At 42.2% G+C, this 27,084-nt stretch overlaps 1 protein-coding gene across 6 annotated transcripts in view; it reads left to right on the forward strand.

Moving 5' to 3' along the window:
* The window catches only part of PTPRM (protein tyrosine phosphatase receptor type M), a 746,259-nt gene that overhangs the window by 328,130 nt on the left and 391,045 nt on the right, over positions 1-27,084 (forward strand). For all 6 annotated transcript variants that reach the window (XM_004275949.3, XM_049698267.1, XM_049698268.1 and 3 more), the window contains exon 7: positions 1,892-2,185. In XM_004275949.3, coding sequence (XP_004275997.1) covers positions 1,892-2,185 — 294 coding nt within the window. The remainder of the gene's footprint in view (positions 1-1,891; positions 2,186-27,084) is intronic.

Below are 27,084 nucleotides of genomic sequence, written 5' to 3' on the forward strand. Positions count from 1 at the left end.
CAAACAGAAAATTAATAAGGAAACACAAGCTTTAAATGATGCAATACACGAGATAGATTTAATTGATATTTAATTAAATATTCCATTCGAAAACAGCAGATTACACTTTCTTCTCAAGTGCACATGGAACGTTCCTCCAGGATAGTGCGTTTTTCCAGGATAGATCACATCATGGGTCGCAGATCAAGCCTTGGTAAATTTAAGAAAATTGAAATCATATCAAGCATCTTTTCTGACCACAACGCTATGAGATTAGAAACTAATTACAGGGAAAACAACGTAAAAAACACAAACACATGGAGGATAAACAATATGTTACTAAATAACCAAGTTATTATAAGTCACAAGTTACAGTAATCCAGACAGTATGGTACTGGCACAAAAACAGAAATATAGATCAATGGAACAGGATAGAAAGCCCACAGATAAACCCATGCACTTATGGTCACCTTATCTTTGATAAAGGAGGCAAGAGTATACAATGGAGAAAAGACAGCCTCTTCAATAAGTGGTGCTGGGAAAACTGGACAGCTACACGTAAAAGAATGAAATTAGAACACTCCCTAACACCATACACAAAAATAAACTCCAAATGGATTATGAGTTGAATCAAAACTATCTAAACAAACAAAGAGCTAGCACAAAGTTGTAGTTTATAAATAATAGGAACAATATTTTAGTAAATTTGCACTAAATTTATGGTCCCCCAAATAAAATTCATCTTTTAAGTGTCTCGTTTAGCCTCAGTCTCATGAGATTTCCCCAGCTATTTTAGAAGTCAGTATGACTTACCACACGTTGAATACGTTAAAGAACAAAGATGCCCCAACCCAACGAAAGGAACTTGCGTTGCTGGTTTCTTGATGGTCTAGGGATCTACCTGGTATCATCTTAGGGGCCAACATTTTCTCCGATGGAGATGCATTAAATAGAAATACATTATTTCATACAGTTATCTCCTTCCCTAATGTCATATGCGGTGCCACTCACAGTGACACTGGCCCGTGGAATGCCTTTATTTGGTGCCTGGAGAGCCATTCAGCTGGCACCTGATACACTGTGGAAAACGAGATTGCCTCTCTCTCCTGTCTCAGACAAAGATCCAGAAGAAGTCAGTCTCAGGTTTTCAGCAATGAGAGAGACCTTCCTGGGTTGTAAAGAGCGTTTGCCATTGATTGCTTAGAGTTTTATCAAGCTGGGCATGACTTGTGCTTTGCTTTAGAGCTTTTCTTTCTATTCACTGCTTTAATAAGACTCATTACTGCAAGATCCATGAACAGTGGCAGTGCTGGACTTTATCACCCCAAGTGCTCACTGCTCCTGGAGCAGAACGAGTCCATTGGGATAGCTTTTGGGGGGAACGAGTCATCCTGGAAATGCATTTATGATGAGATAAACTATAATTTCGTCCGTGTTTTTCAAGCGATGATATCTTTGGAATACAAATATACGGAGACTGAATTTAATGATATAACTAATACCTTGGGTGATTTTGAAGACACTCGGTTATTTTTTGTTTGTTTGTTTTTTTAACTCTTGACAATGGAGAGACTTCTAGAGCTTAATTACTACCACTTGAGAGAGTTTTTACAAGTCACTTTTAGTGCAAAAAAATCCTTTGGTGCCTATGTAGCTGTTCGAGAAAAATGAATTGCGTCCTAAAACAAACTGGGGATGTACCTACCTGAGCAGGCTTCGGTTTTAAAGATGGCTTATTTCACAGATGTGAATGCTATGCAAACCTCCCTCAGTATGCTTTTTCGTATTAACCTGAGCAAAACCATTCTCGTCAGTTCATTGCTGAAATGTTAATGTCTTCCCTGTTTTAGTAATTGATGTGCATTTAGCTCTTCTCAAGTGTCTGAAGGATGGCCTCCTGTTTGCCTTTCAGAGCCCCCTGTCCCCATCGCGCCCCCTCAGCTGGCCTCCGTGGGGGCCACCTACCTGTGGATCCAACTCAACGCCAACTCCATCAATGGCGATGGGCCCATCGTGGCCCGGGAGGTGGAATACTGCACCGCCAGCGGGAGCTGGAGCGACCGGCAGCCAGTGGACTCCACGAGCTACAAGATCGGGCATCTCGACCCGGACACAGAGTATGAGATCAGCGTGCTTCTCACCCGGCCAGGGGAGGGTGGCACCGGTTCTCCTGGGCCCGCTCTCAGAACCAGAACCAAGTGTGCTGGTGAGTCCGGGGATGCTGGGACTGCTTGTCAGTGTCTTCTGGGTTTTGACCTGCAACCTCCGTGCAGGTGGCTCACACTTCCCTCAGCTCTGCTGGGACCCTGTCTGGGTACAAAAGGTCCCTTCACCTGTGGACAGCAACCCAATAGCCTGTGGACTTCAAACCTCAAGGCTTGGTATTTCTCAGGAGGCCTCCGCCCCCTTTTCCTCCGTTCTTAATTTACACCTTCCTAGGAGTATCACCTAATTCATACGGGAATCATCCCAAACTTGACAGAAACTGTTTGCTTTAATGATGTCTGCTCATAGGTCAACGCCTCTCATCTGGGTCCCTTTGTTTTTATGTTCCCTGTTGATGTGCTTGTAGCCTCGAGGGCCTTTGGAAGGCTAGATTCCATCTTAGCGGTAGCTTTAAAGCTGTGTTTTTATGGACGGATATTGAATGGAGGGGCTGCTTGCCAATGACATGGGGCCCATTTGTAAAATAAGCCAGGGTGATTTGTGGACTGCACGCCGGCTTTAAATTCTTAGATGATAAAGTTCTAATTGACTGTGCAGAGCCCGCTCTGTGGGTCGATGGAGAGAGAAATGCAGAGTCTTATAAAAATCAGACCCTAAAGAGCGAGCCCGTTAGAGGTTTGAGTGCTGTTTCTGTCTGGCTGCTCTTGGGTCGGAAGTAGAGAGAAGTGACAGGTTGGGATACCGCAGTGTTCTTTCATCATTTAAATGCAGATTCTTGCACTGAATTGAGGGCTGAGGTGAGGAGACTCAAGACATTTTTATGGAGATAATTGATTCTTCGGGTGGCATTATTTAAGAGGACACTTATCAGTAGGTTTCGTTTCCTCTTAAGATTTAAAAGTACTCAGAGCGCAGTCTAACCCTGTCTGGTAGGAGAAATGATTAAACCTTAACAATGGTAACTGCTTCATTCTTTCTTCATAATTTGGAGTGTATAGTTTCGAAAAGCCCAAAGCTCATGGAAAAAAATTATTTTTGTAAAACTATTTTTGTTAGAAGAGGAAACAGGACCCTTTCTCTTCTTGGGGTATGTGCTGTTGGGCCTGCCTTGTCCACCCAGGTCTGTTTCCCATGTCCCACGCCCCCATGGTCACATCACGCTCAGCGCAGAGCCTCTGGTCTAAGAACTGTGGTGATTCCCACAGCTGCCATGGCGGTCCAAGGAGAAAGGAGTTTGACAACACTTTCTCTTCCTCACTTCTCTATACCATGTCATCTCCTCTCTCTCTTTCACTGAATAAAATTTCCCTGCCTTTTTTGAAGTAATTTATCATCTGTCGTAATGCAAACAATAGCTGTGTAACCCTGTATCTATCACTTTACAATATAAGAATTGTCTTCAAATCTGTTATTTATTTTATAACTGCCTCTTGAAGTCTCTGGGGCCAATACTGTGACCCCCTTACTAGGGGCAGGGAAATAGAAGCCCCTGCGGTCCTCCCCGCATCTGTGAGCAGTAAGTTTGCGTTCTTTCACGTCAGCGTTATTTTGAGGAATCCTGTTTGGGGGCATGGTGCTAGAGCGTCTTCCTTCCTCTCCAAAAGAAGGTTAGAATCCCATTGTCTAGGCTGGAGAAAGGACCCAATCTGTCCTTCTAGTCACTGACAACCCCACCTACCTATTGTTTTCAGTTCTGTTCTTTTGTCTTTTCTCCTGGTTTTGTGCCTGTACATTTCAGGTATCAACATGATTATTGTCTACATTTCCCCTAAATATAAGGCATGCATATCTGTTTTCAGGAAGCCTTTTTGTTATGGCTGCATGATGTGTGAATGTAGAAACTTTCATAGTAGAATGGCAGTCCTTTTTTAAAACATTAAAACCAATCCTGAATGGGTATCTGCATGCCAGCCCTGTGCCTTAGAGGTTTAATCTCACTTAAGCAAGGAAGCCTGATGAGAAAGCAGGCTTTTTCCTCTTACCATTTGTAACCTGCCATGGACACTGTCGCATACCTGTCCTGCACGGGGATTGAGCATTTTTGAAAAAGCTGTGGTCGAACAAGTCAATCTTAGGAAATAGAAATATGTTAGGTGAGAGGGTCAAAGCTAGAAATGAGAGGGGGAGATGCTGGGTGGGTGAGGAAAGGGAAGTTGAATGAGCCTTTTACTGTCAGAAGAAATACAGTTTCACCCTTTGTTGAACTGAGACTTTTGAGAAAATCTGCAGGAGAGCTTGTTGACTGCTCAGGTGAGCCGTGTGAAATCGTGATATGCAGGACGGAATGAAAAGGGGGAAGGTGGATGCTACACACTCTAGACTGAAAAATGTGCTAACAGTCCCGGCCTCTTCCTCAGATGGTTCGCGAGTGTTTAGGGTTCAGAAAGAGTGAGTCACGGATCCCAAAACCTGAGAGAGACACTGAGCATTCTGCAAAGCAGATGGAAGATGGAAAACGGCCTTGGCCAGGCATGAACAGTGGATGAATCCAATAGGGTGACAGGTAGTAGGAATAATTGGGCATCCATCCCGTGTGGTTTAAAAGGCCAAGAGTATGTGTCTGGAATTAGAGTAATAAAATTTAGCAGCAGCACATATAAAAAAAGAGATTGAGGATTAGGTTTAAATACATATGCATCTACAGTACGGTCCATATTCTGTTAATCACTGTGTAATGCTGTTGCCTCACCACCCCCTCCAAAAAACAAAACCAAACAACGAACAAACAAAAAACCCTAATGTAAGTGTAGGTTGCATTAAGAAAGCAAAGCCTATGTTGTAGGTGGTGATAGTCTTTTTCTACCAGTGCTGGGAAGCCTCCCTAATATTGTCACACTTACTTCTGGTCCCCACATTTTAAGAGAGAAAGCACAGAATAGACTGTGCTCAAGGGAAAGCACCCAGGATAGGAAATGTTCTGGAACTTTGCTCAACCACCGAGGAATGATGGAAGAATTGAGAAAGAGAGTGGGGACGAGCAGGGTGTCTGTGCAGATTTGACAAGAGCTAAGTCATGCATAATGAGTTTCCAGTGGCTGGTGGGTTCAGGCAGAACCTGGCATTGCAGAAGGAGATTCTATACTCGTGAGAGGATTGAGCTGGCTGAACCTGAAGGCCTCTTCAACATGAAGAGTCTTATGTTCTCTTTCTAATGAAATGATCCAGTGTATATTTCTACCCTGAACGTCTCGGAGTTCACTTTTATTTTATCCTTTTCCAAATTCTCCCTAATCATGCATATCGAGTGCTCTGCTGGGCAGTGGAGGTCTGTGATGACGTTTGCAAAAATCTGAGCAAACGGGGGGAAAACCAGTGAGTTTTTCATACAGCTAAGCAGGTTAAATTTGAAAGACTGACTCTTATTCTGAGCTTCCAGCCTGGTTTTATGCTAAAATATCACTTTCATGAGATGCCAGTGCCTGAGGATACTACAGCTGGAGTCAGCAGTTGAGAATTTGGGCTCTGGTACCAGGCTGCCTGCCTTTGAGTCCTGGCTCTGCACGGAGCTAGACATGTGACCTTGGGAAGACTTCGTACCTTTTCTGAGTTTCTCTTGTCTTATCTATGAAACAGGGGTGATAATAATAGTGTTGTATCTCCTAGTGTGGCTGTGAAGCCTGAAGGCGCTAATGTGCATGTAAGATGCCTAGGACAGAACCTTACACGTCACAAGTAGTCAATACAAGTTAACTGCCCGTGGTGAAAAAAAAAATTATCTTTTAACATTTTCATTCAAAAGAATTAGATGTTGGCAACCTGATTTTGTTGCCTGAGATTAATTATCTGGTAAATCGAAAATCGGAGGGATACAGTTTTATATTTGGACTCAGAGAATCCCCTGCAGTTGGGCATTGCATCCATGCCAGACGCCATTCTCTGATTCTTTTTCTATCAAATCTATTTCTTTTGGACAAGCTCTGTTTTCATTTCGGTGCTGCACCCATAGGGCCTGTCCTGTCACGCTGTGGTGACACCCACGAAACCGTATTTCATTTCATGCATTGAAATGGAAAGATCACTGTTTATGACCCATCTCTGTGCCCTGGAATTGATTTTCATGTGTGGCTTGTATATGCGATCTCATCACCAGGTCATATTTCTTTCAAGAATCGTACGGGAGCACACTGCCAGACCTCTTGCTTCTTATGCTTCTGAAAATTATTTTCAGATATATGCACAGGCTCTTGCACGTGTGACCCTGATCAAATCACTTGGCTTCTCTGATTCTCCAGATAGGAGCCCTCGACACCTGCCCTGATAATATCAAAGGTGTTTTTGAAGATCGGGTTAGACATTATCTGTAAAGGTATTTTAAACATGAGAAAAGGCCCTGCCGACATGGGATATTAAAAATGGTTATAGTCAGGAGCTACTTTGAAGATTTATACACATATCTACTTATTTTTCAACTTTGCATTTCAGCTATAGTTGGGAAACCTCAAAGAGCTGAAATTATTTCAGTATCCAGTGAAGCAAAATGCAATTTAGTTTGTGTTTTCTATTATATCTTATATCCTTATAACTATGTGCAGCCTGTATATCACAAGTCATTAACTGGTAGCTACTTGAAAAAGAGAAATGGGTGATGCTGTTAGCTTGATTTTCACAGTGGACTTTTTAAGTGCTTATTTGGGGTATCGCTTTTTATGTATCCTGGGTATTGTTTAACTGTGGCTAAGTGGCTTGCTAATAACTGGCACCAGGAGTTAAAACAGGATGATGGTAAACTAATGACTTAACAATTAGGATGGGTGAGAGTGAGAAGAAGCTGAACTGAAATGTGTTCTTTAGAATTAATATAACTAAAAACATTTGAAAAAAGAATGATTGCACTGTTTAAAAATTCTATGCATAAGAAATTTATTAAGCACCCATATTTGTAAGGCACTGTTCCAGGCCCTAAGGGCAGAGCAACAAGACGAGATCTGGCCTTCAGAGCTGATATATTTGGGGGTATTGGAGGGAGGAATTGTACAGGCAATAAATAAATAAATATATGTACGTGCTTGTATATATAAATATATGTATATTACATGCACACATATATAATACAGTAAATGCTGTGAAGAGAAATAGCGAAAGAGATAGAGAATGGAAAGGTAGGATTTTTTTTTTATTAGATTATTTTTTATTTCTAATCGTGCTAAAATAACCTAACATAAAATTTACCTTCTTAACCATTTCTAAATGTACAGTTCAGTAGCGTTCCGTACACTCAATCAACCTCTAAGACTTTTTCATTTTGCAAAACTGAAACTCCATACCCCTTCCCCCCACTTCCCCCCGGCAACCCCCGATCTACTTTCTGTCTCTATGAGCTTGATGGCTCGAGGTCCCTCATGTAAGTGGAATCATTCAGAATTTGTCCTTTTGTGCCTGACTTACTCACTTAGCACAACGTCTTCAAGGTTGATCCATATTGTAGCACGTGTGATTGCACCTTTGTAATTACTCTGATAATGTTGTATGGTGTATACTTAGTTTATGGGATTCTTTGTAAACCCCTTTGAGACTTCAAGCAATTGCATTGGTTTTCATTGAATAATTCTCGAAGTTTAAAAACGTTTTATCTTTCTGACTTGTGGAAGTCTTACCTCCTAGAGCAGGTGGTAATGCTGTGTTTCCAGAGAGTTCAAGTATATGCATATAAGTGCTGCCTCAGGATGGTACAGCCATCCCATCAACAGACAGCCTTCTGTTTGTCAAGAATAACGAATGAGATAAGAAATTGGAGGGTTTTTTTAAAATAATGAACTATTCTTTTAAACTAGTAAGGGGGGGTACATTTTATATTTGCAGAGAGGTATATATTTGTTCTATATATGCCTAGTTAGAACCTTTTCTGTGACTGTAATAAGAACTTCGATTATGTGTTACATTAAAATGCATTTTTGTTCTACTTGGGATTTGATAAACACAGTTATAGCTACCTTGTCTATCCTACTTGCAGTGACATGAGAGATGGGCCATACTTTTCATCTGCTTCAAGTCACTTCACCTTCCATTGCTCTGTGGCCTGTGAGAGAGTGAATTTATGCTCAGCCTATGGTGGTGTACATTTCTGTGCATCTCCTGTTCTTTGCGATGGTGGTCGTACTGCTGCCCTAGAACAGATGTATTTGTGTAGCTCTCTCCTGCCTTTGCCACATGCTTGGATGGCCGTGGGGAATGTTCCATTAACTACAAGTTAATGTTCCGTGATGTCTCTTACCGTATACCCTGAGACCATCTTTAACATGCTTTATGTAGCAACACACGCTGTCCTACCAGGCCTAGTCTAAATCTCACTAGATTTAGGTTAATATTGGTTTTGGAGTATTAATTCACCATGTTTGCTAAATGTGACACAGGAGTGACTTGTTTTATTTTTAATTTTTATTGGAGTACAGTTGATTTACAATGTTGTGTTAGTTTCAGGTGTACAGCAAAGTGAATCAATTATACATATACATATATCCACTCTTTTTTAGATTCTTTTCCCATATAGGCCATACACAGTATTTACTGAGTAGAGTTCCCTGTGCTATATAGTAGGTTCTCATCCGTTATCTATTTTATATATAGTAATGTGTATATGTCTATCCCAATCATTTTAAATACTCTTGAATGGGATTCGCATATGGGAAATGGAAAGTGATGGGTTTCTTGGCAACAGGGCCTTCCATGAAGCCCAAATTGCGTGATACCTGCATTCCACTGAAGGCCGACCTCTCTGTGTCTATTTATTTATTATTCTTCATTCCTCTTGTGGGGGCAAAACAGACAATCTGGTTGGGATGGGTCTGATCTGAATTTAAACCCTGTCAAAACTTGATTTCTGTTCTTCCTAAATCAAGGGTAGCCAGATTTTTCTTTTCTGTACAGAACTGTTGCTGGCATTGCAGTACGTCTCTGGACCCTCACAGATCACCCATGGGCATGGGGGGGCAGGTGGGAGCCCATCTTAGACCTGACAAAGGCTGAGATTCAGAATGAATACAGGCCAAGACCTCATTGGATGGAACATAATTTATTTTTCATTTAAGTTTATTTACCAGGGAAAAAAATTAAAGTGTGGTAATTCTAATTCTAAAAGAGCTCTGCCAAAGGGCAACAGGTTTTTTTTAATGCATTTCCAACACATTAAACCATTAAAACCTTTCTTTTTTTTCTTTAATTTAATTTTATTTATTTATTTTTTTATACAGCAGGTTCTTATTAGTTATCTATATTATACATATTAGTGTATATTTGTCAATCCCAATCTCCCAGTTCATCCTCCCCTCCACCCTGCTTTCCCCCCTTGGTGTCCATACATTTGTAAGAACCTTTCTTAATTATAAACATTAAAAGGGTATTAAAAAGCATCTGCCCTATTAGTCTGCAGATGTAAATACATGGCATTGGGTAGTGCATCGCAATTGGGCGGAGGACAGGTGCAGAGCAGCAATGTGGCACCTTTTTTATTATAATATATTCAGTCCCTGCCTTACAGCTTTCGTGCCCCAGAGGCTGTAATACCCAAACCTGAAACCCTGCCTTTAAACACTGAGTCAGCACTTTCCTCGTGTCTGAGCCCTAAGGCCATGGAGGGGTAGGAGGGGGATAGGGTTAGAACTATTGGGGCAACTCTGTATGAGAGGTTTGGAAAGGCCTCTAGGAAGACCAGACAGATGGAGGTGGTTGCTTTCAGAGTCCTCGTTATCCTGCCTCTGTGACTCTTAAGTGCCCTGATAGTTCTAGAAGGTGCCAAGCAGGCCCCTTGACGGTGAAGAGTGAGCATTGCTAACAGACTTCTAGGTGTGAGGTTGAAGCCGTTGTAGGCAGCTCCCTGTGTAGCTTTGAACGCACTGAGGAGGGAAAGAAATTTAAGAGAGAGATCCAGGGATTATCAGTCAGTGGCTGTGGCTTCCCCCGGCCGTACCTCTGATGGGCCATTTGACACTGAAGAAAATCGCAGAACCCGCTGGGCTGCGTTTTGTATGTCTTATCAATGAAGCGCTTGACCAAATTCCTGGTTCTAGTGCTCGGATCCCATCAGTCTCTGTCAGAGGGGCTTTGCTGTCATAGAGAAACATGCTTGTGGTCAGGATTAGTCCCCTATTAAGTACCGACTTCAGCATGCTGAGTGAGCCTAAGGCCACCAGAAGGCTTAAGGATGCTTCTGCTTCCCACAGCAGTATCTTCTGGAAGGAGGAAGACACCCACTAAACCTTAACCTGGGCAGTTTTTAAGGAGACCCTGGGTCATCTAAATCTTTCCCCAAATCTCTTATATATTTAAAAAAAAATTTAGTACTGAGAATGAAATTTTTAATTTTTATTAGAGCAAATGCCTTAGTTCCTTCTCAAACTTATGATTCAGTAGACGTCTATTTTGTGGTCTCTATGTAAGCGTTTCTCATAGACTGGGTCCTCTGCATAATCAACATGCACTGCTTACTTAGGGTTTTTGTTAAGACTCAGGGCAGGACTGAACATTCTAAATTGCCTTTGTGAATATTTCGGACATATTCAGAGAAGACAATGTCCATTGGTTAATTTCTTTCACTTTAAAGTCTGCCTGACTTGGGGTGAGTGCTGGCGCTGACACTAACAGCTAAAAAATATCTCAACAAATTACTAAACCTAGGAACCTAAGTTTCTAATAATTCTAGTCTGTTTTCTACCAATACCAGCACCTTCTTCATAGAGCTGTTGGGAGAATTAAATGTGCTAAATGCATGAGAAATGGTTAGCAGAGAACTTTGGTCGCTCTGAAGTCTGAGTATTGGGTTGGCCAAAAAGTTTGTTCGGATCTTTACATACTATGTTGAGGAAAACCCAATAGGTCTGCTAGCAAATTCTGATAAAACGAATACACTTACTGCGACTGAGGATACACACTATTATGGCAAAATCTTCCAATAGGACATTTAAGCTGGTCAGATGGGTTTTGGTTGACCCACTCACCAAATTGCTTTAAGTAAAACAAAAAATAGATGTACGTCCTCAAGACTAATGTCAAAAGCTGTTGCAATATTCACTGGAACCTGGGAAAACGGTGCATTTTCGACTCTTCCCATGTTGTTGGGAAAAAGCACAGTGACCCAAAGTCCCTGAAGGGTGGCAAAGAAATAGGATAACTGTGAAGGCTTTATTCACGTTTGAGGCATCAGTCTGCAGTGGTGGTTGCCATTATTAGTGACCCAGTGAGTGTTTTTGACATGTTAGCCCTTGGAAGAGCACTGCCCCAGGCCCTAACACCTCTGAGTTTGCAGTTAACACCTAAAGCCTGACAAGCACAGCGTGATTAGAGCAGTAAGGCAGCCTCTCACTGTGATGGAGGCATCCTCGCGGATGTCTTCCCCTTTGCCCATTTACCTGCAGACATCAGGAAGGTATATAAGACTCTCATGGAATGAGATTGGAGGTGAGGGTCCTGATGCTGTGGATATAAGGGACTGAAGTGTGCACGGGTAAATTCTTCCCCTGTGGACTGCTTCTGAGACAGGCTCTACCTGGCTTCTGAGCCCCTGACCCAAGAGCAGAAAGAATTAGTCTCAGTATGACCTTTGTCTTCAGGACATTTCAGGAAAAGTTCACGCACCCTTAACTCGCCAGGTTCGCTCTGGGTTTGTGCCTCAAACGCAGCAAATCCAATTTCACGAATTGGGAAATGGATGGATTTTATCTTTGACCTCATAGGTCCCGTGTGCTTCTATCCATCTTGCCTAGGCAGGCTCAGATTCATCCTCCTCTTATCACACCAGCTCTCAGCTCATTTGTCCTCTTTAATGTGGATGGATAACTCATTGGAACACATTCAGTGGCATTTGGGCTCCGATTAGAACTTGCCTGCTTCATCTGTAAGGATAATGTCGCTCCCGTTGTTACAAACTAAATTAAAAAGAAGTAAAATAAATGAGAGCTAAAACTTGCAGAGTGATAACAACAGATTATGAAAGCTTGATGATATGTCACAATTTTAGTTTATGAGGGTTAACCACATTCCTGTGTTTGGGTAATATTGTTATAAATTAATTTTAAGAATACAAAGAACCGGTAATTGCATTACCTATTAGAATAAATTTTGAGTGAATAGAAAGCTTTAAAAATGAATAATGCATATAAATGAAATTAAAACTACAAATAGCAGAAATTTTATTAGGAAGTATGGTTATACCTATTATTAAAATAAGAAAAATAATAGAACAGTTTGAGATCAAGATTGCTGATCTTCCATCCATGTTATTACCTTTGTAGAATGAGTAATGTAAGTAATATAACTACTCAGGTAAAATATTTCTATTGACCAAATAGCAATATTTCTTTCTTACAGATCTAGACAAGTGACTATAGACATGGATTTATAGCTGGCATTGAAAACTCTTTCTAGCATATATTAGCAGTAGAAAAGATACAGGTATTAACATATATTTCCGTTAGGTGTTATATATTGTTACATATTTACTATTCTTTAGCTAGACTATATTGCTCTTAAGTTGGATCATGAATTCATCATACGTAACATTTTATTTGTTAATGTTTGTAGCTTGTTGATCTATTTTAATTACTGAATTCATAGGTACCATATAAGAAGGCAAAAATTATGGAAATATATAGTGAAGAAGGTCATAGATTTCCTCATCTTTCTTGCAGTACCTTTCTTGGGGATAATACTTGGGTGTTTATCTTTGCACATCTCTCTCTATGCCCATTTAGACATATAAATATCAATCTGTGTCCCAAGTCTCTTACTTACTAGTTCTAACAACGTGATATTATATTCTACGTAAGGTTCTGCAGTTTGATTTCACATCAGCCAGTACTCTCTGAACATCTCTTTAGTGGCTGGAGTCCAGTGCAATACTTATATATCTTTAACTCACTCTTAGTAGTAGCGACTTATTATTATGAAATATGGATACCCTAATTATTCAGCCCTTTGCCCTTTTTTTTTTACATCTTTATTGGCGTATAATTGCTTTACAATGGTGTGTTAGTTTCTGCTTTATAACAAAGTGAATCAGTTATACATATACATATGTTCCCATATCTCTTCCCTCTTGCGTCTCCCTCCCTCCCAGTCCCACGCTTCTAGGTGGTCACAAAGCACCAAGCTGATCTCCCTGTGCTATGCGGCCGCTTCCCACTAGCTATCTATTTTATGTTTGGTAGTGTATATATGGCCATGCCACTCTCTCGCTTTGTCACAGCTTACCCTTCCCCCTCCTCATATCCTCAAGTCCATTCTCTAGTAGGTCTGTGTCTTTATTCCTGTCTTATCCCTAGGTTCTTCATGACATTTTTTTTTCTTAAATTCCATATATATGTGTTAGCATACAATATTTGTCTTTCTCCTTCTGACTTACTTCACTCTGTATGACAGACTCTAGGTGCATCCACCTCATTACAAATAGCTCAATTTCGTTTCTTTTTATGGCTGAGTAATACTCCATTGTATATATGTGCCACATCTTCTTTATCCAGTCATCCGATGATGGACACTTAGGTTGTTTCCATCTCCTGGCTTTTGTAAATAGAGCTGCAATGAACATTTTGATACATGACTCTTTGAATTACGGTTTTCTCATGGTATATTCCCAATAGTGGGACTGCTGGGTCGTATGGTAGTTCTATTTGTAGTTTTTTAAGGAACCTCCATACTGTTCTCCATAGTGGCTGTACCAATTCACATTCCCACCAGCAGTGCAAGTGTTCCCTTTTCTCCACACCCTCTGCAGCATTTATTGTTTCTAGATTTTTTGATGATGGCCATTCTGACTGGTGTGAGATGATATCTCATTGTAGTTTTGATTTGCATTTCTCTAATGATTAATGATGTTGAGCATTCTTTCATGTGTTTGTTGGCAGTCTGTATATCTTCTTTGGAGAAATGTCTATTTAGGTCTTCTGCCCATTTTTGGATTGGGTTGTTTGTTTTTTTTGTTATTGAGCTGCATGAGCTGCTTATAAATTTGGGAGATTAATCCTTAGTCAGTTACTTCATTTGCAAATATTTTCTCCCATTCTGAGGGTTGTCTTTTGGTCTTGTTTATGGTTTCCTTTGCTGTTCAAAAGCTTTGAAGTTTCATTAGGTTCCATTTGTTTATTTTTATTTCCATTTCTCTAGGAGGTGGGTCAAAAAGAATCTCGCTGTGATTTATGTCATAGAGTGTTCTGCCTAAGTTTTCCTCTAAGAGTTTGATAGTTTCTGGCCTTACATTTAGGTCTTTAATCCATTTTGAGCTTATTTTTGTGTATGGTGTTAGGGAGTGATCTAATCTCATACTTTTACATGTACCTGTCCAGTTTTCCCAGCACCACTTTTTGAAGAGGCTGTCCTTTCTCCACTGTAGATTCCTGCCTCCTTTATCAAAGATAAGGTGACCGTATGTGCATGGGTTTATCTCTGGGCTTTCTATCCTGTTCCATTGATCTATCTTTCTGTTTTTGTGCCAGTAGCATACTGTCTTGATTACTGTAGCTTTGTAGTATAGTCTGAAGTCAGGGAGCCTGATTCCTCCAGCTCTGTTTTTCTTTCTCAAGATTGCTTTGGCTATTCGGGGTCTTTTGTGTTTCCATACAAATTGTGAAATTTTTTGTTCTAGTTCTGTGAAAAATGCCAGTGGTAGTTTGAAAGGGATTGCATTGAATCTGTAGATTGCTTTGGGTAATAGAGTCATTTTCACAATGTTGATTCTTCCAATCCAAGAACATGGTATATCTCTCCATCTATTTGTATCATCTTTAATTTCTTTCATCAGTGTCTTATAATTTTCTGCATACAGGTCTTTTGTCTCCTTAGGTAAGTTTATTCCTAGATATTTTATTCTTTTTGTTGCAATGGTAAATAGGAGTGTTTTCTTGATTTCACTTTCAGATTTTTCAACATTAGTGTATAGGAATGCCAGAGATTTCTGTGCATAAATTTTGTATCCTGCTACTTTACCAAATTCATTGATTAGCTCTAGTAGTTTTCTGGTAGCATCTTTAGGATTCTCTGTGTATAGTATCATGTCATTTGCAAACAGTGACAGCTTTATTTCTTCTTTTCCGATTTGAATTCCTTTTATTTCCTTTTCTTCTCTGATTGCTGTGGCTAAAACTTCCAAAACTATGTTGAATAATAGTGGTGAGAGTGGGCAACCTTGTCTTGTTCCTGATCTTAGAGGAAATGCTTTCAGTTTCTCACCATTGAGAACAATGTTGCCTGTGGGTTTGTCATATATGGCCTTTATTATGTTGAGGTAAGTACCCTCTATGCCCACTTTCTGGAGGGGTTTTATCATAAATTGGTGTTGAATTTTGTTGAAAGCTTTTTCTGCATCTATTGAGATGATTATATGGTTTTTATTCTGCTGTTTGTTAATATGGTGTATCACATTGATTGATGTGCGTATATTGAAGAATCCTTGCATTCCTTGGCTAAACCCCACTTGAGCATGGTGTATGATCCTTTTAATGTGCTGCTGGATTCTGTTTGCTAGTATTTTGTTGAGGATTTTTGCATCTATGTTCCTCAGAGATATTGGCCTGTAGTTTTCTTTTTTTGTGACATCTTTGTCTGGTTTTAGTATCAGGGTGATGGTGGCCTCGTAGAATGAGTTTGGCAGTGTTCCTCCCTCTGCTATATTTTGGAAGAGTTTGAGAAGAATAGGTGTTAGCTCGTCTCTAAATGTTTGATAGAATTCACCTGTGAAGCCATCTGGTCCTGGGCTTTTGTTTGTTGGAAGTTTTTTAATCACAGTTTCAATTTCAGTGCTTGTGATTGGTCTGTTTATATTTTCTGTTTCTTTCTGGTTCAGTCTTGGAAGGGTTTGCTTTTCTAAGGATTTGTCCATTTCTTCCAGGTTGTCCGTAGTTTTAGCATAGAGTTGCTTGTAGTAATCTCTCATGATTCTTAGTATTTCTGCAATGTCAGTTGTTACTTCTCCTTTTTCATTTCTAATTCTGTTGACTTGAGTCTTCTCCCTTTTTTTCTTGATGAGTCTGGCTAATGGTTTATCAATTTTATTTATCTTCTCAAAGACCCAGCTTTTAGTTTTATTGATCTTTGCTATCATTTCCTTCATTTCTTTTTCATTTATTTCTAATCTGATCTTTATGATTTCTTTCCTTCTGCTAACTTTGGGGTTTCTTGTTCTTCCTTCTCTAATTGCTTTCGGTGTAAGTTTCGGTTGTTTATTTGAGATGTTTCTTGAGGTAGGATTGTATTGCTGTAAATTCCCTCTTAGAACTGCTTTTGCTGCATCCCATAGGTTTTGGTTGACCTTATTTTTAATCATTACGTTATCTATTTCTATCTTTAGGATGCTATTACAATCTTTTCCTTTTCAATTTGTAGGATCTTTTATATAGTAGGGTTATTAACTACTTGTCTGTTATATGTTTTCTAAATATTTTCCCTCATTCTACCATTTGTCTTTTGACTTTATTCATGATACATTTTGTTGAAGAGAAATGTTTACATTTTGTATAGTTAAATCTGTCAATCATAGCCTTTAGAACTATCCATATATCTTAATATATGATTAAATTATCACTAGAATTTAAATCAATCCAAATATATTTGTTCTAGGTAGATGGTGAGATATGCAGTCGCTTTTACTAATCAAACTGTTATTTTTCCAGTGGCTTGTTTTCCAGTCTTGTTTTAGAAAGTACTTCCACATTTTCTTTGAATATTTTAAAGATCGTTAAATTTCATACTTCAGTCTTCAACCAGTGAAATTCTGGTCCAAAAGGCATTCAAAGAAGACCACAGGGCTGGGGAGGCTTCTGGAAAAGGTTCCTTTGCTCTTTAATGATGTACAAGGAGAAAGAGTCCTTTTTCGCCTTTGGATGTTATGTGATGTGGCATTCCCGAATGCAGCAGGCATCAGACAACCCCAGGGGAACCAGCTAAAAGGACAGCCAGTGGGAAAGCTGAGTAGACATAACTGAGTTAAAATACCCTCCACACGTCATTTTAGTTCCCCCCTCCCTATCGTCCCTCTCTTCCTCCTATCCTTCCTTTATTCAACAACTATTTATGGAGACCTTCTTATTTGATAAACACTCTCCTAGGCATGGAGGACACAGTGGTAAAACACATGAGCACTGGCCCTCACGGACACAGTTTTAATCTATAAAGTCGTCCGTTTGTTTTGCAGCACATGCACATATTTATCTGGACGAAAGCTTGCAGAGAGTCCCAGGATAGCTGTAGGGAGGAGGTTCTAAAAGGAAACATAAACATTAGGGCACAGAGGAACTTTAGAAATAAATTGTTTTAATCAGGATGCTTTGGGCTGCAAGTAACATAAAGCCTGCTCATACAAACTAACCAAAAAGGAAATGTATCAACTTGGAGTAAGAGGAAGCCCATAGATAAGTCACACTTTGCAGTTTGTTGATTTAGTGGCTCAGTAATATTACCAGGGACATGAGATCCTTCCAAACCTCTTCTGTGTCAGCTCCAACCCAAAGATGTTCCTCTTCATGGCCATGAGGAAAACATGCTTTGTTCATAGCTATTGGAGGGGGAGAGAACCTTTCCCAAACCTAGAATATAACTCCTTTCTTTCAATCTGTTAGGCCAACTTAGGACCAATAATAACAACCAGTAAATTTTTTTTGAGCTGATTTACTTAGTGTTCTTATTCTCAAATGTTAATGTACTTTGATGATGTTGGTGGTATACATCAGAATCACCTGGAAGGCTTTTAAAAGATTGCTGGATCCCACTCCAGAGTTTATGATTCAGTAGGTTTGGGGTTGGGCTCAGCAAGTTACATTTCTACCAAATTCCCAAGTGATGCTGAGTTGCTGGTTGAGACTGACTTGGAGCAATAAAGATGCAGTCTTGCACTAGACACCTATTAGAATGTCCAAAATCCAGAACACTGACACCACCACCTGCTGGTGAGGATGTGGAGCAACAGGAACTCTCATTCAGTGCTGATGGGAATGCAAAATGGTGCAGCCACTCTGGAATACAGCTCCACACTTTCTTACAAAACTAGAAGTATATTACCACACAATCCAGCAGGAGTGCTCATTGATATTTACCCAAAGAAGTGATAAACTTATGTCCACCCAAAAACCCGCCCAAGGATGTTTATAGCAGCTTTATTCATAGTTCCAAAACTTGGAAGCAACCAGGATCTCCCTTGGTAGGTGATTGGACAAATAACCTGTAGTCCATCCAGGCAAATGAATATTATTCAGCGCTAAAGAGAAATGAGCTATCAAGTCATGAAAATATATGAAGGAAATTTAAATGCATATTACCAAGTGAAGGTAGCTAATACGGAAAGGCTACGTATGTACAATTCCTACTGTGTGACATTCTAGAAAAGGCAAAACTATGGAGACAGTAAAAAGATCAGTGGTTGCCAGGAGGTAGAAGGGAGGGAGTGATGAGGCAGAACAGAGGGGATTTTTTTTTTTCATTTTTTAATATTTTTATTTATTTTTATTTTTCATTTTTTTTACATCTTTATTGGAGTATAATTGCTTTACGATGGTACACTACCAAACGTAAAATAGATAGCTAGTGGGAAGCAGCTGCATAGCACAGGGAGACCAGCTCGGTGCTTTGTGACCACCTAGAGGGGTGGGATAGGGAGGGTGGGAGGGAGGGAGACGCCGAGGGGATTTTTAGGGCAGTAGAAATATTCTGTATGATACTGTAATGGTGGGTACATGCCACTGTACATTTGTCCAAACCCATAGCAAGTAGAACACGAACAGTGAACCCTAATGTAATCAGTGGACTCTGGGTGATAATGTCCTGTTCATGTAGGTTCATCAGTGGCAATAAATGTCCCATCTGGTGGGGTAAGTTGATAATGGGGAGGCAAGAGGTATATGGGAAAGCTCTGTACTTGCTGCCTAAATTTTGCTGTGAGTCTAAAACTGCTCTAAAATAAAAGAAAGAAAAAGATATATGCTTGGGTCTATGGATGGGATGAGCCATACCTAAGCTACAAGGTGTGGAGAACTAAATAACTATTGAAAAATTGGGTAAGGTTTATTCCCGATCTTGAATAAATGTGTTCAAGGTTGTTAGTACTCTGTATGAATCAAAATTGAGATCTGCAAAGAAACTTGCTTTTTATTTTTATTTTTTTAAGATGATTGATTTTTAGCAGGATACTAGTAGAATTCACCCTTGGGATCAGTTGGAAATCTATTCTTCATACTGAGTGTGTCTCTAACCTTGACTCCACTTATAATGAGAGGAATGTATAACACCTGAGTTGTTTAGAGGATGTTGGGATGCCCTTCTCCATAGGTTTCTCACGCTTCTGCACATTTTACCAGTGGAAGCACTGATGGTCTTTGTTCTCGGCTATCTTTTTAAGGATGCTGGTATAGCAAACAGCTGCAGGAGACAGAGGCAGCGCCTGCTCCTGAAGCAGAGGGCAGGCTGTCTTCCTGTTCAGTATAATAAATGCCTCTCTCTGGAGCAAAGGACAAACAGGTGTGCTTATAGCCAAGTAAGAGATTTGGATTCCCTGAGCTCAGGGTCCCTCAGGCGTAACACAAACCTACTGCGTGGGTAGCACAGCCTGGCCCCTCACTGTTGCCCTCATGGAACTTTGGGGGCAAGGGGTGATGAGAGAAGCTTGAAGCTCATGCCACTTGTCAGTAATGAAGTCCTTCATCTCTGACCCAAGAATCTCATGTCTTCTGCTAACGTACATGAAACTGGGGCAGGCAACTCGTTAATTTGAAAGTTGGGTGAAGTCTCAGACCCTTCAAAGTTCTTGATAGTATGTACTTAGAAGAAAAAAAAGTTAGTTCTTTATAATGTCATCTGACTTCTACCTTTTGATGAGTAGGAAATTGAGACCTGGGTAAGTGAAGCGACTTAACACAAGCGCACAGTGAATCTATTTACGCAAGTGCACAGTGAGTCTGTTTGCACAAGGGCACAGGGAGTCCGTTTACACAAGTGCACCACCAGTCTGTTTGCACAAGTGCACAGTTGCTGCTTTCAGAGCCAGCCCTTGGGTCAATCAGCTCGCTCTGCTTTGCCCCTCACCACAAAATGGGGCTCTGTGAGTACAGCCCACAGCCCGGGTTTAGAGTTGATTTAAGGATGTAATGAGACAATAAGAGTTTCTCATTTCAAGAGAGAACCAGATAGAGTTGACATAAGCTGAGTGAGGTGGTTAGTTGTAGAGAGTGCAGAGCTGTAACCTGACGGGGTGATTCAGCACTAAGAGATGCTTGGAGGAGTAAAAGATCATTATCAGCCAGGCTCACTGAGCTCTCACCCTTCTAAGAGCTACAAAGTGAGATCAGTTGGCCTTCCCTGCTATTTCTTGATTTCTGTGTTTGCTGACTGCTGCCATTCTGAGGCCGGGTGCTGATGTATTTTACATTATAAAGTGGGGCTCTGTTCGACCCACAGGTATTAACTATGCCTCATAGCTGGTAGGGTATGCAGACTTAGCAAGGTGGTCCTGTTGAAGGTTTTTGCCCTCAGTTAAGCTCTGGCACATTAGCAAGGCCATTCTGCTCACTTATTAGGTGTATGTTGGTAGAGCTCGTCTTGTTTTTACATGGTAGCATGTATCTTTTTCTCTTTTGAAATAATTTCTTTGTAGTACTACTTTGTAGTAGAAATCGTAACTCTTCTATATTTTATCAATAGTATTCCTGACCCTTCTAGCATACCGATCACATCTCAGCTTCAGTTATTAAAAAGGTTGATATCATAATAGTGAGGTTAGGATTTTGACTGTTAGGAAGGGTCTATGAGCAGATGACACAGTCATCTTTCATATAAATTCCAATATGGTTTCATAATTTTTTGAAAACAAAGACACATCTCTCCACCTCAGAACTGCCTATAGCTACTTTTTAAAAACAAAGCTTCACCATGGAAGCTGACAGAACGTGGCCCTGGGCTCTGCACCTGGGTTTTCACTGAGCCCCAGGCCCGTGGCAGAGAAAAGAATGTTATCTGGGTGACCTGTCTGTCAGCTGGTTATTGATTCCACCGTGGTATTGAAGCTCTCGCTGTAGCCAAAGTGAAAACAAAAGTGAGGCCGGAGAGGTGATTTCTGCAGATGATCTGGATCCAACAGACAGAGGAAATCATTGACAGGCCCTGCCGCCGTTGTAGCTTCCTTCTCTGGCCACCTTTGTCTAACTCTAAGTATATAAAACACACAAACGTTCCAAGAACCGCACAACTTCTGAGAATGATTTCTAAAGAAATCAGAAATAGAGGTCACTATATTTTAAGTTATTAGGGATTTGGGAAGCAGAAATTCCAACAGTTAGCAATTACAATTCTTCCTAATTAAGTTCACCACTTGGGCACCATTGGAAACATTTAAATAACAGGTTCAGAAAGGTAAACCTAAGCTACTCTTTTGGACAGATTATGAATCTATGGTATTTCATTTGAGACAGATAGCTAACATGTTACGTGATGTGTTTATTAGTTCAAATGAAAAATATTTATGTTAAACCTTCTTTTTCCAAAGAAAGTGTAGAGCCTATAATATATTTGCATTACTTATCTTTTTTCAGCAGTTTATGCTCAGAAAATGATATCATTTCAAATAATTAGTAGCAGAAGTGAAATATAAAGTAAAAAAGGAGAATGGGAAATCACAGGCTCCAGGGTCTTGGTGCTGTGGTTAGTGTCCCCTTGTCACCTTGCAGCAGCTGGCACAGGGAACGCTGTGATGGGGATTTAGGAGGTGTCAAATGGGCTGCACTGGCATTTCAGTTGAAGCAGCTTTGGACCCATTTCCTCTTCCAGGTGGAGGAAGACTGCAGGGCGGGGGACCAGGTCTTCCACCCTGGAGCCATCACTCCTGGGAGTGTGCCTGGGTCCCCACGTCCCTGTCCTCAGCCAGCTTGGAGGGAGCTCCAGGTGCTGCCACCCCACCTGGATGCCCTGGGCACCTTCAACTCTGCTTCCCTAAAACACTGAGCATCTTCCTCTTCCCCCCTAGCCTTTTCTCTCTTACCTCTCCCCCCAGATAGTTCCTCTGCCCATGTCCCTTAGTTCAGTAAATAATTCCATGAACTGCCCACTCCTTCCAGCCAGAAACCTATGACTCACCCTTGGCTCTGCACCCCCTACACCAAACCACTCAGTGCATCCTACCCATTCTTGGTCCTAAATGCCCCGGGTTCAGGAGGTCTGTCTGGGTTATGTGCGCAGCGGCTGCGCTGGCCTCAGTCGCCCCACCTGCACTCCGGCGCTCCGTGCATCCTTCCTGTTCATCATCCTAGGTGCCCTTTGCTCCCCTCCAGGGCTGCTCTATCCTGTAGTCAGAGATCTCATTGAAGTACAATGTGTACATACCAAGTCTAAGCAAAAGTAGGAAGACGGTAAAATACAACTCCTCACCCTGCAGCCACCCAGCTCTCCCGGCCCTTCCAGGCCTCATCTCTCTCCATCAGCCCTCACGTGCTGTGCGTTGATCTTTCTCTGCTCTGGGAAGGCAGGGCGTTTTGTCCTTCTCCTTGGCCATGCGGGGCCATTGGAGGCACTCGGGGAACAGGAGTGAAGACCAGCCGGCTCCCAGGACCCCACCCTCGGGCTCTGTCCTCCTCTCCGTCAGCTCCCCTGGCTCGTGCTGCCTCCGTTTCAGCCCTGTTGTACTTTGTTCATTTACCAAATGCTGCTCCTTCCTGCCAGGAAGGACCATGGGGGAGGTGCCCCCGCCCCCACCTCTCCTGCAGGTCCCTTCCCCAGGGACTTGCCCTGAGCTCTGGGCTCTGGGAGAGGGAACTGTGCATTCCTGTAGGGTTCCTGTTTTTTTGTTTGTTTGTTTGTTTGTTTTTGAGGTACGCGGGCCTCTCACTGTTGTGGCCTCTCCCATTGCGGAGCACAGGCTCCGGACGTGCAGGCTCAGCGGCCATGGCTCACGGGCTCAGCTGCTCCGCGGAATGTGGGATATTCCCGGACCGGGGCACGAACCCGCGTCCCCTGCATCGGCAGGCGGACTCGCAACCACTGCGCCACCAGGGAAGCCCCCCTAGGGTTACTTTTTAACCGTCTGATCTCTCGGCAACACGGGAAGCCTCACATGTTCGGGACTAACGTCTGTCTTGTTCACTGATGGACACACAGCACCTGCCCAGTGTGGGCTCTCAACAGATATTTAGTGGATGAATCCATGTCGTTCAGAGTCTGGATTGACATCTAATGAGCAGCAAGTGATAAGGTTTTTCACCAAAGGAGCAGTTACATCAGTCAGAGTGTGAGGCTATCAGTCTGATACCCACCTGTTCCTCTGTCTGATACAGCATCCTGTTCCTCCTGTACTGACCCCCTGAGCTGCCAGAGGGCCTCCAAGGAGCAGCTGCCCTGCACCAGCGCTTGAGTGCAAACGAGGGTCAAGTACATAGAGAGTTCCCTGTGCGGGGGTTAGAATCAGGGGCTTTAGGGAGGGCTGTGGGGTCTCTATGTTCAGGACCCCGCCGCTGGCCAGCTCCTCCCTGGAAGCTTACATTTCGGTCACCTTGGACCTTGCCCCCCTCCCCGAGCACATCATCGAGGCCTTCTCTGTCACACCGCCGTGCCTTCTCACATGTTGTTCCCTGGCTCAGAAATGCCCTTCCTCCTCTTGTCTACTTGTCAACCGCTTAGCTCCTCCCCTGAGTACGGGAACCATGAGGCCTGCTCTGTGCCCCATGCAGCCAGTGCCCCATCCCTGTCCGGCGAGAAGACACTGACCGTGTCTTTATGATGGCGTTTATCTCAGGCCCTCAAGACTCGCTCTCTGTGTCTGGCTCCGTTGTGACTCTGTCAGAGAAAGAAGACAAACTCAGACTGAGTTCTTTTCACCCTGTGTGCACCGGTGCCGGGCACACACGGGCAGCCCACAAACGTTTTGGACGTTGAAAGAAAGGCTCCTGCTTCCTCTCATCCCTTCTAGGTCAGGCTCCTTTCTCCGTTTAACACGTTCTCCCGTCTTCTTTGGCACTGACCTCCTTGGAGAAAAGAATCTGTGGAAGGTCATTATCAAGTTATCTCAGCACTTATTTAATGTGTGTTTAGCTGCCTTACTGTCACATAAAAACGTGTGGCCATAAAATAAAGTAATAAAACTCTCAATAAAAGCTCCACTTCCACTCACTATTTAATGCCAAAGAGCAAGAGACATTTGAGATTTTCATCTGTAGTAGTAAATCGGCATCATCAAGGTTGGTAGGCAGTCAGTTTGCCTTGAAATATTGTTAACTTGATGAATAAAAATGGATATTGTTAGAATAGAAAGCAGTGTGTTTCATTGTTCCTTAAATGGCTCCAAATAAGGTCAGGATATGAAGGAGCCCCACACCATGGGGCCAGGTGTGGGGCCACCAAGTGTTTTTAAACAAAGAAACGTAGTCACTGAAGAATCAGGAGAGATGTCCCACCGACATCATCTTTAGTGCACTGTCATTTATAAGCTACTGCCACATCCATTTTCTTACCTCATCCCCCAAATGAGTGTGAGGTGGATAACAGTATCCTCATCTCCCAAATCAGGGAGCTGAGGGTCTGGGAGGTCAAAGGTCACACAAAACATGGCTACAGTTCCATGTGTGTCTGACTCCGAACCGTGTTCTTCCTGTCATGGCACAGCTGCTTCATGGCTAGGGGACTAAAAAATTCAAATTGATGCAAACATAGGGACTCTTTAGAAAATACACCATCATGCCTACTGTCCAAAGAGTTAACTTCCCATAGTGTCCAGGGGCCAGGTGGGCGCCAGAATACTTGTAGCCCTTCCACCATCCCAGGGAGGGTGTGGATGCCAAAGCAAGTTCGTTCAGAGCCTGAGATTCTTCCCTAAGGGCGTCAGCCCATTGTCCCTGACGGTATAGAACTTTCGGAATTCACGGGAAAGTAAACCTTTATTCCCAAATTATACTTTGAAGTCGGAAGATAAAAGGAGAGCTGTCTCAGGCCCAGTGCTCAAATAGAGGGGCTGAAGACTATTTTCAAATTCTAGAGACCTTATCAGAATTTGAAGTGAATGTGATAACAGATCCCTCTAGTTCAAGTCCTTAGTACCATGAAACAGGGTTTAAAGCAGCTTAGCTCAGCCTAACACACACGGAATTAAAGCCTTTGGTAGGGTTTTGAAATGTGTTTTCATTTTCTCAGGAAAGAGAAAAGCAGATTGCTGACTTTCATGTACCTGGTCGCCTAGAAAGGTTTTCTATTCTGTAGTTCGGGGCCATTCTTAGAGCAACACAGAGAAGCACGGTGGCACTTATTCACATCTGTGATGGCCGGCCCTGGCCAAGCGGCATTTCCCATCGCTTCGTGTGCCAGGAGGAGCTGGTGGGGTGGGCTTAGGGAGCTCAGGCCCAACATCAAGAACAGCGGACACGCATGCCCAGCCCAGGCCCCTGCGTGAAGCTGGTTTGTTAGAGGTTCAGCGGCAGTGGCAGGGACTGGAGTTAACTCAGCATCAGTAAAGCCGCAGAGGGTAGGTGTGGACTGGGATGGTCCAAAATGAACAAATATTATTAAATTTGGAAAACAGCTTTATACACAGTCATTTATAGCAGTCTTCTGAGTTGGTGTTATGGGCTGAATTGCCTTCTCCCAAAATTTATGTGTTGAAGTCCTAACCCCCAGTCTTCAGAATGCCAAATGGTATTTGAAGAAGGGTCTTTAAGGAAGTAATTAAGGTAAAACAAGACCATTAGGTTGGGCCCTGACCCAATATGACTGGTGTCCCTATAAGAAGAGGGGAGATTAGGACACAGACACACACAGAGGGATGACCATGTGGGGACCCAGGGAGAAGACAGCCATTCACAGGCCCAGGAGAGAGGCCTCAGGAGAAACCAGCACTGCTGACACCTTGATCTTAGACTTTCCAGCCTCCAGGACTGTGAGAAAATACGTTTCAGGCCACCCCGTCTGTGGTACTTTACTATGGCATCCCTAGAAATCAAATATAGTTAGTCACCCCGAGGTGGAGACTATCTAAACACAGCTGTCTCAAGCTACAACTGTACCCCCAAATCTATCTTTATTTCCCTCCTCCCTATAGTACGCCGCTGGAGAAGTGTGTACAATTTTGTGAAAGCCCTCGTTCCGCTGTGTTTAAATATGGTTTTGTGAGGATTATTCTTTCATTATAATTAGAGGAAGGTTGAGGCAGCAGTTAGTAGGAGCACCCGCTGAAACTGGCTAAGCCACTGCCAAAGGCCCAAGAGGAGAAATATTTGCTGTCTTTAATTGTTCTTAAATTATTAATAGCATAAGCTCTCACTTCAGAACACTTCATGTGTAAGAGACGTGAACGTCCGTGATTAGGGAAAAGGAGCACGATTGTTCCTCGGCGGCCTCCTGGCCATTTCATCACGTAGCTGATTTCAGCGAGCAGAGGATAAACCCTACAGCCAACAGCTATGTCAGTGATTCTCCAGGGACAAAGGGTGGAGAGGGGGGTCCACTGGACCCCCGGGCACAGCAAGGGCTGGTGTTGAAATCAACCCAACCCAGGTGATGTTGTGGTTTCGATTTTACCTGGTTTAGATAAACCCACGAAAAGCAAGTGCATTTAACGCCCTTGTTACTATAGTACTATCTCATTTTAAAAACATATCATAAAAATTAAAAAACAACATTTTCAGGCTCAACATTGCTACGATTGGTCTCTTTTTGTTCATAGTGCCTATTGATTTATTTTGAAATTTTAAGTAAACAAAAACTTTTCACCCTTCTTTAATGTCCAGGAAAGCAAATAGGTATTTGAAAATAAAAATGATTTGGAAAGGGCTTCCCAGGTGGTGCAGTGGTTGAGAGTCCACCTGCCGATGCAGGGGACACGGGTTCGTGCCCCGGTCTGGGAGGATCCCACATGCCGCGGAGCAGCTGGGCCCGTGAGCCATGACCACTGAGCCTGCGTGTCCAGAGCCTGTGCTCCACAACGGGAGAGGCCACAACAGTGAGAGGCCTGCGTACCAAAAAATAAATAAATAAGGTAAAAATTCACTCTGTACTGTT

This window comes from Orcinus orca, chromosome 15 (assembly GCF_937001465.1).
Source record: "Orcinus orca chromosome 15, mOrcOrc1.1, whole genome shotgun sequence".
Taxonomy (NCBI): domain Eukaryota; kingdom Metazoa; phylum Chordata; class Mammalia; order Artiodactyla; family Delphinidae; genus Orcinus; species Orcinus orca.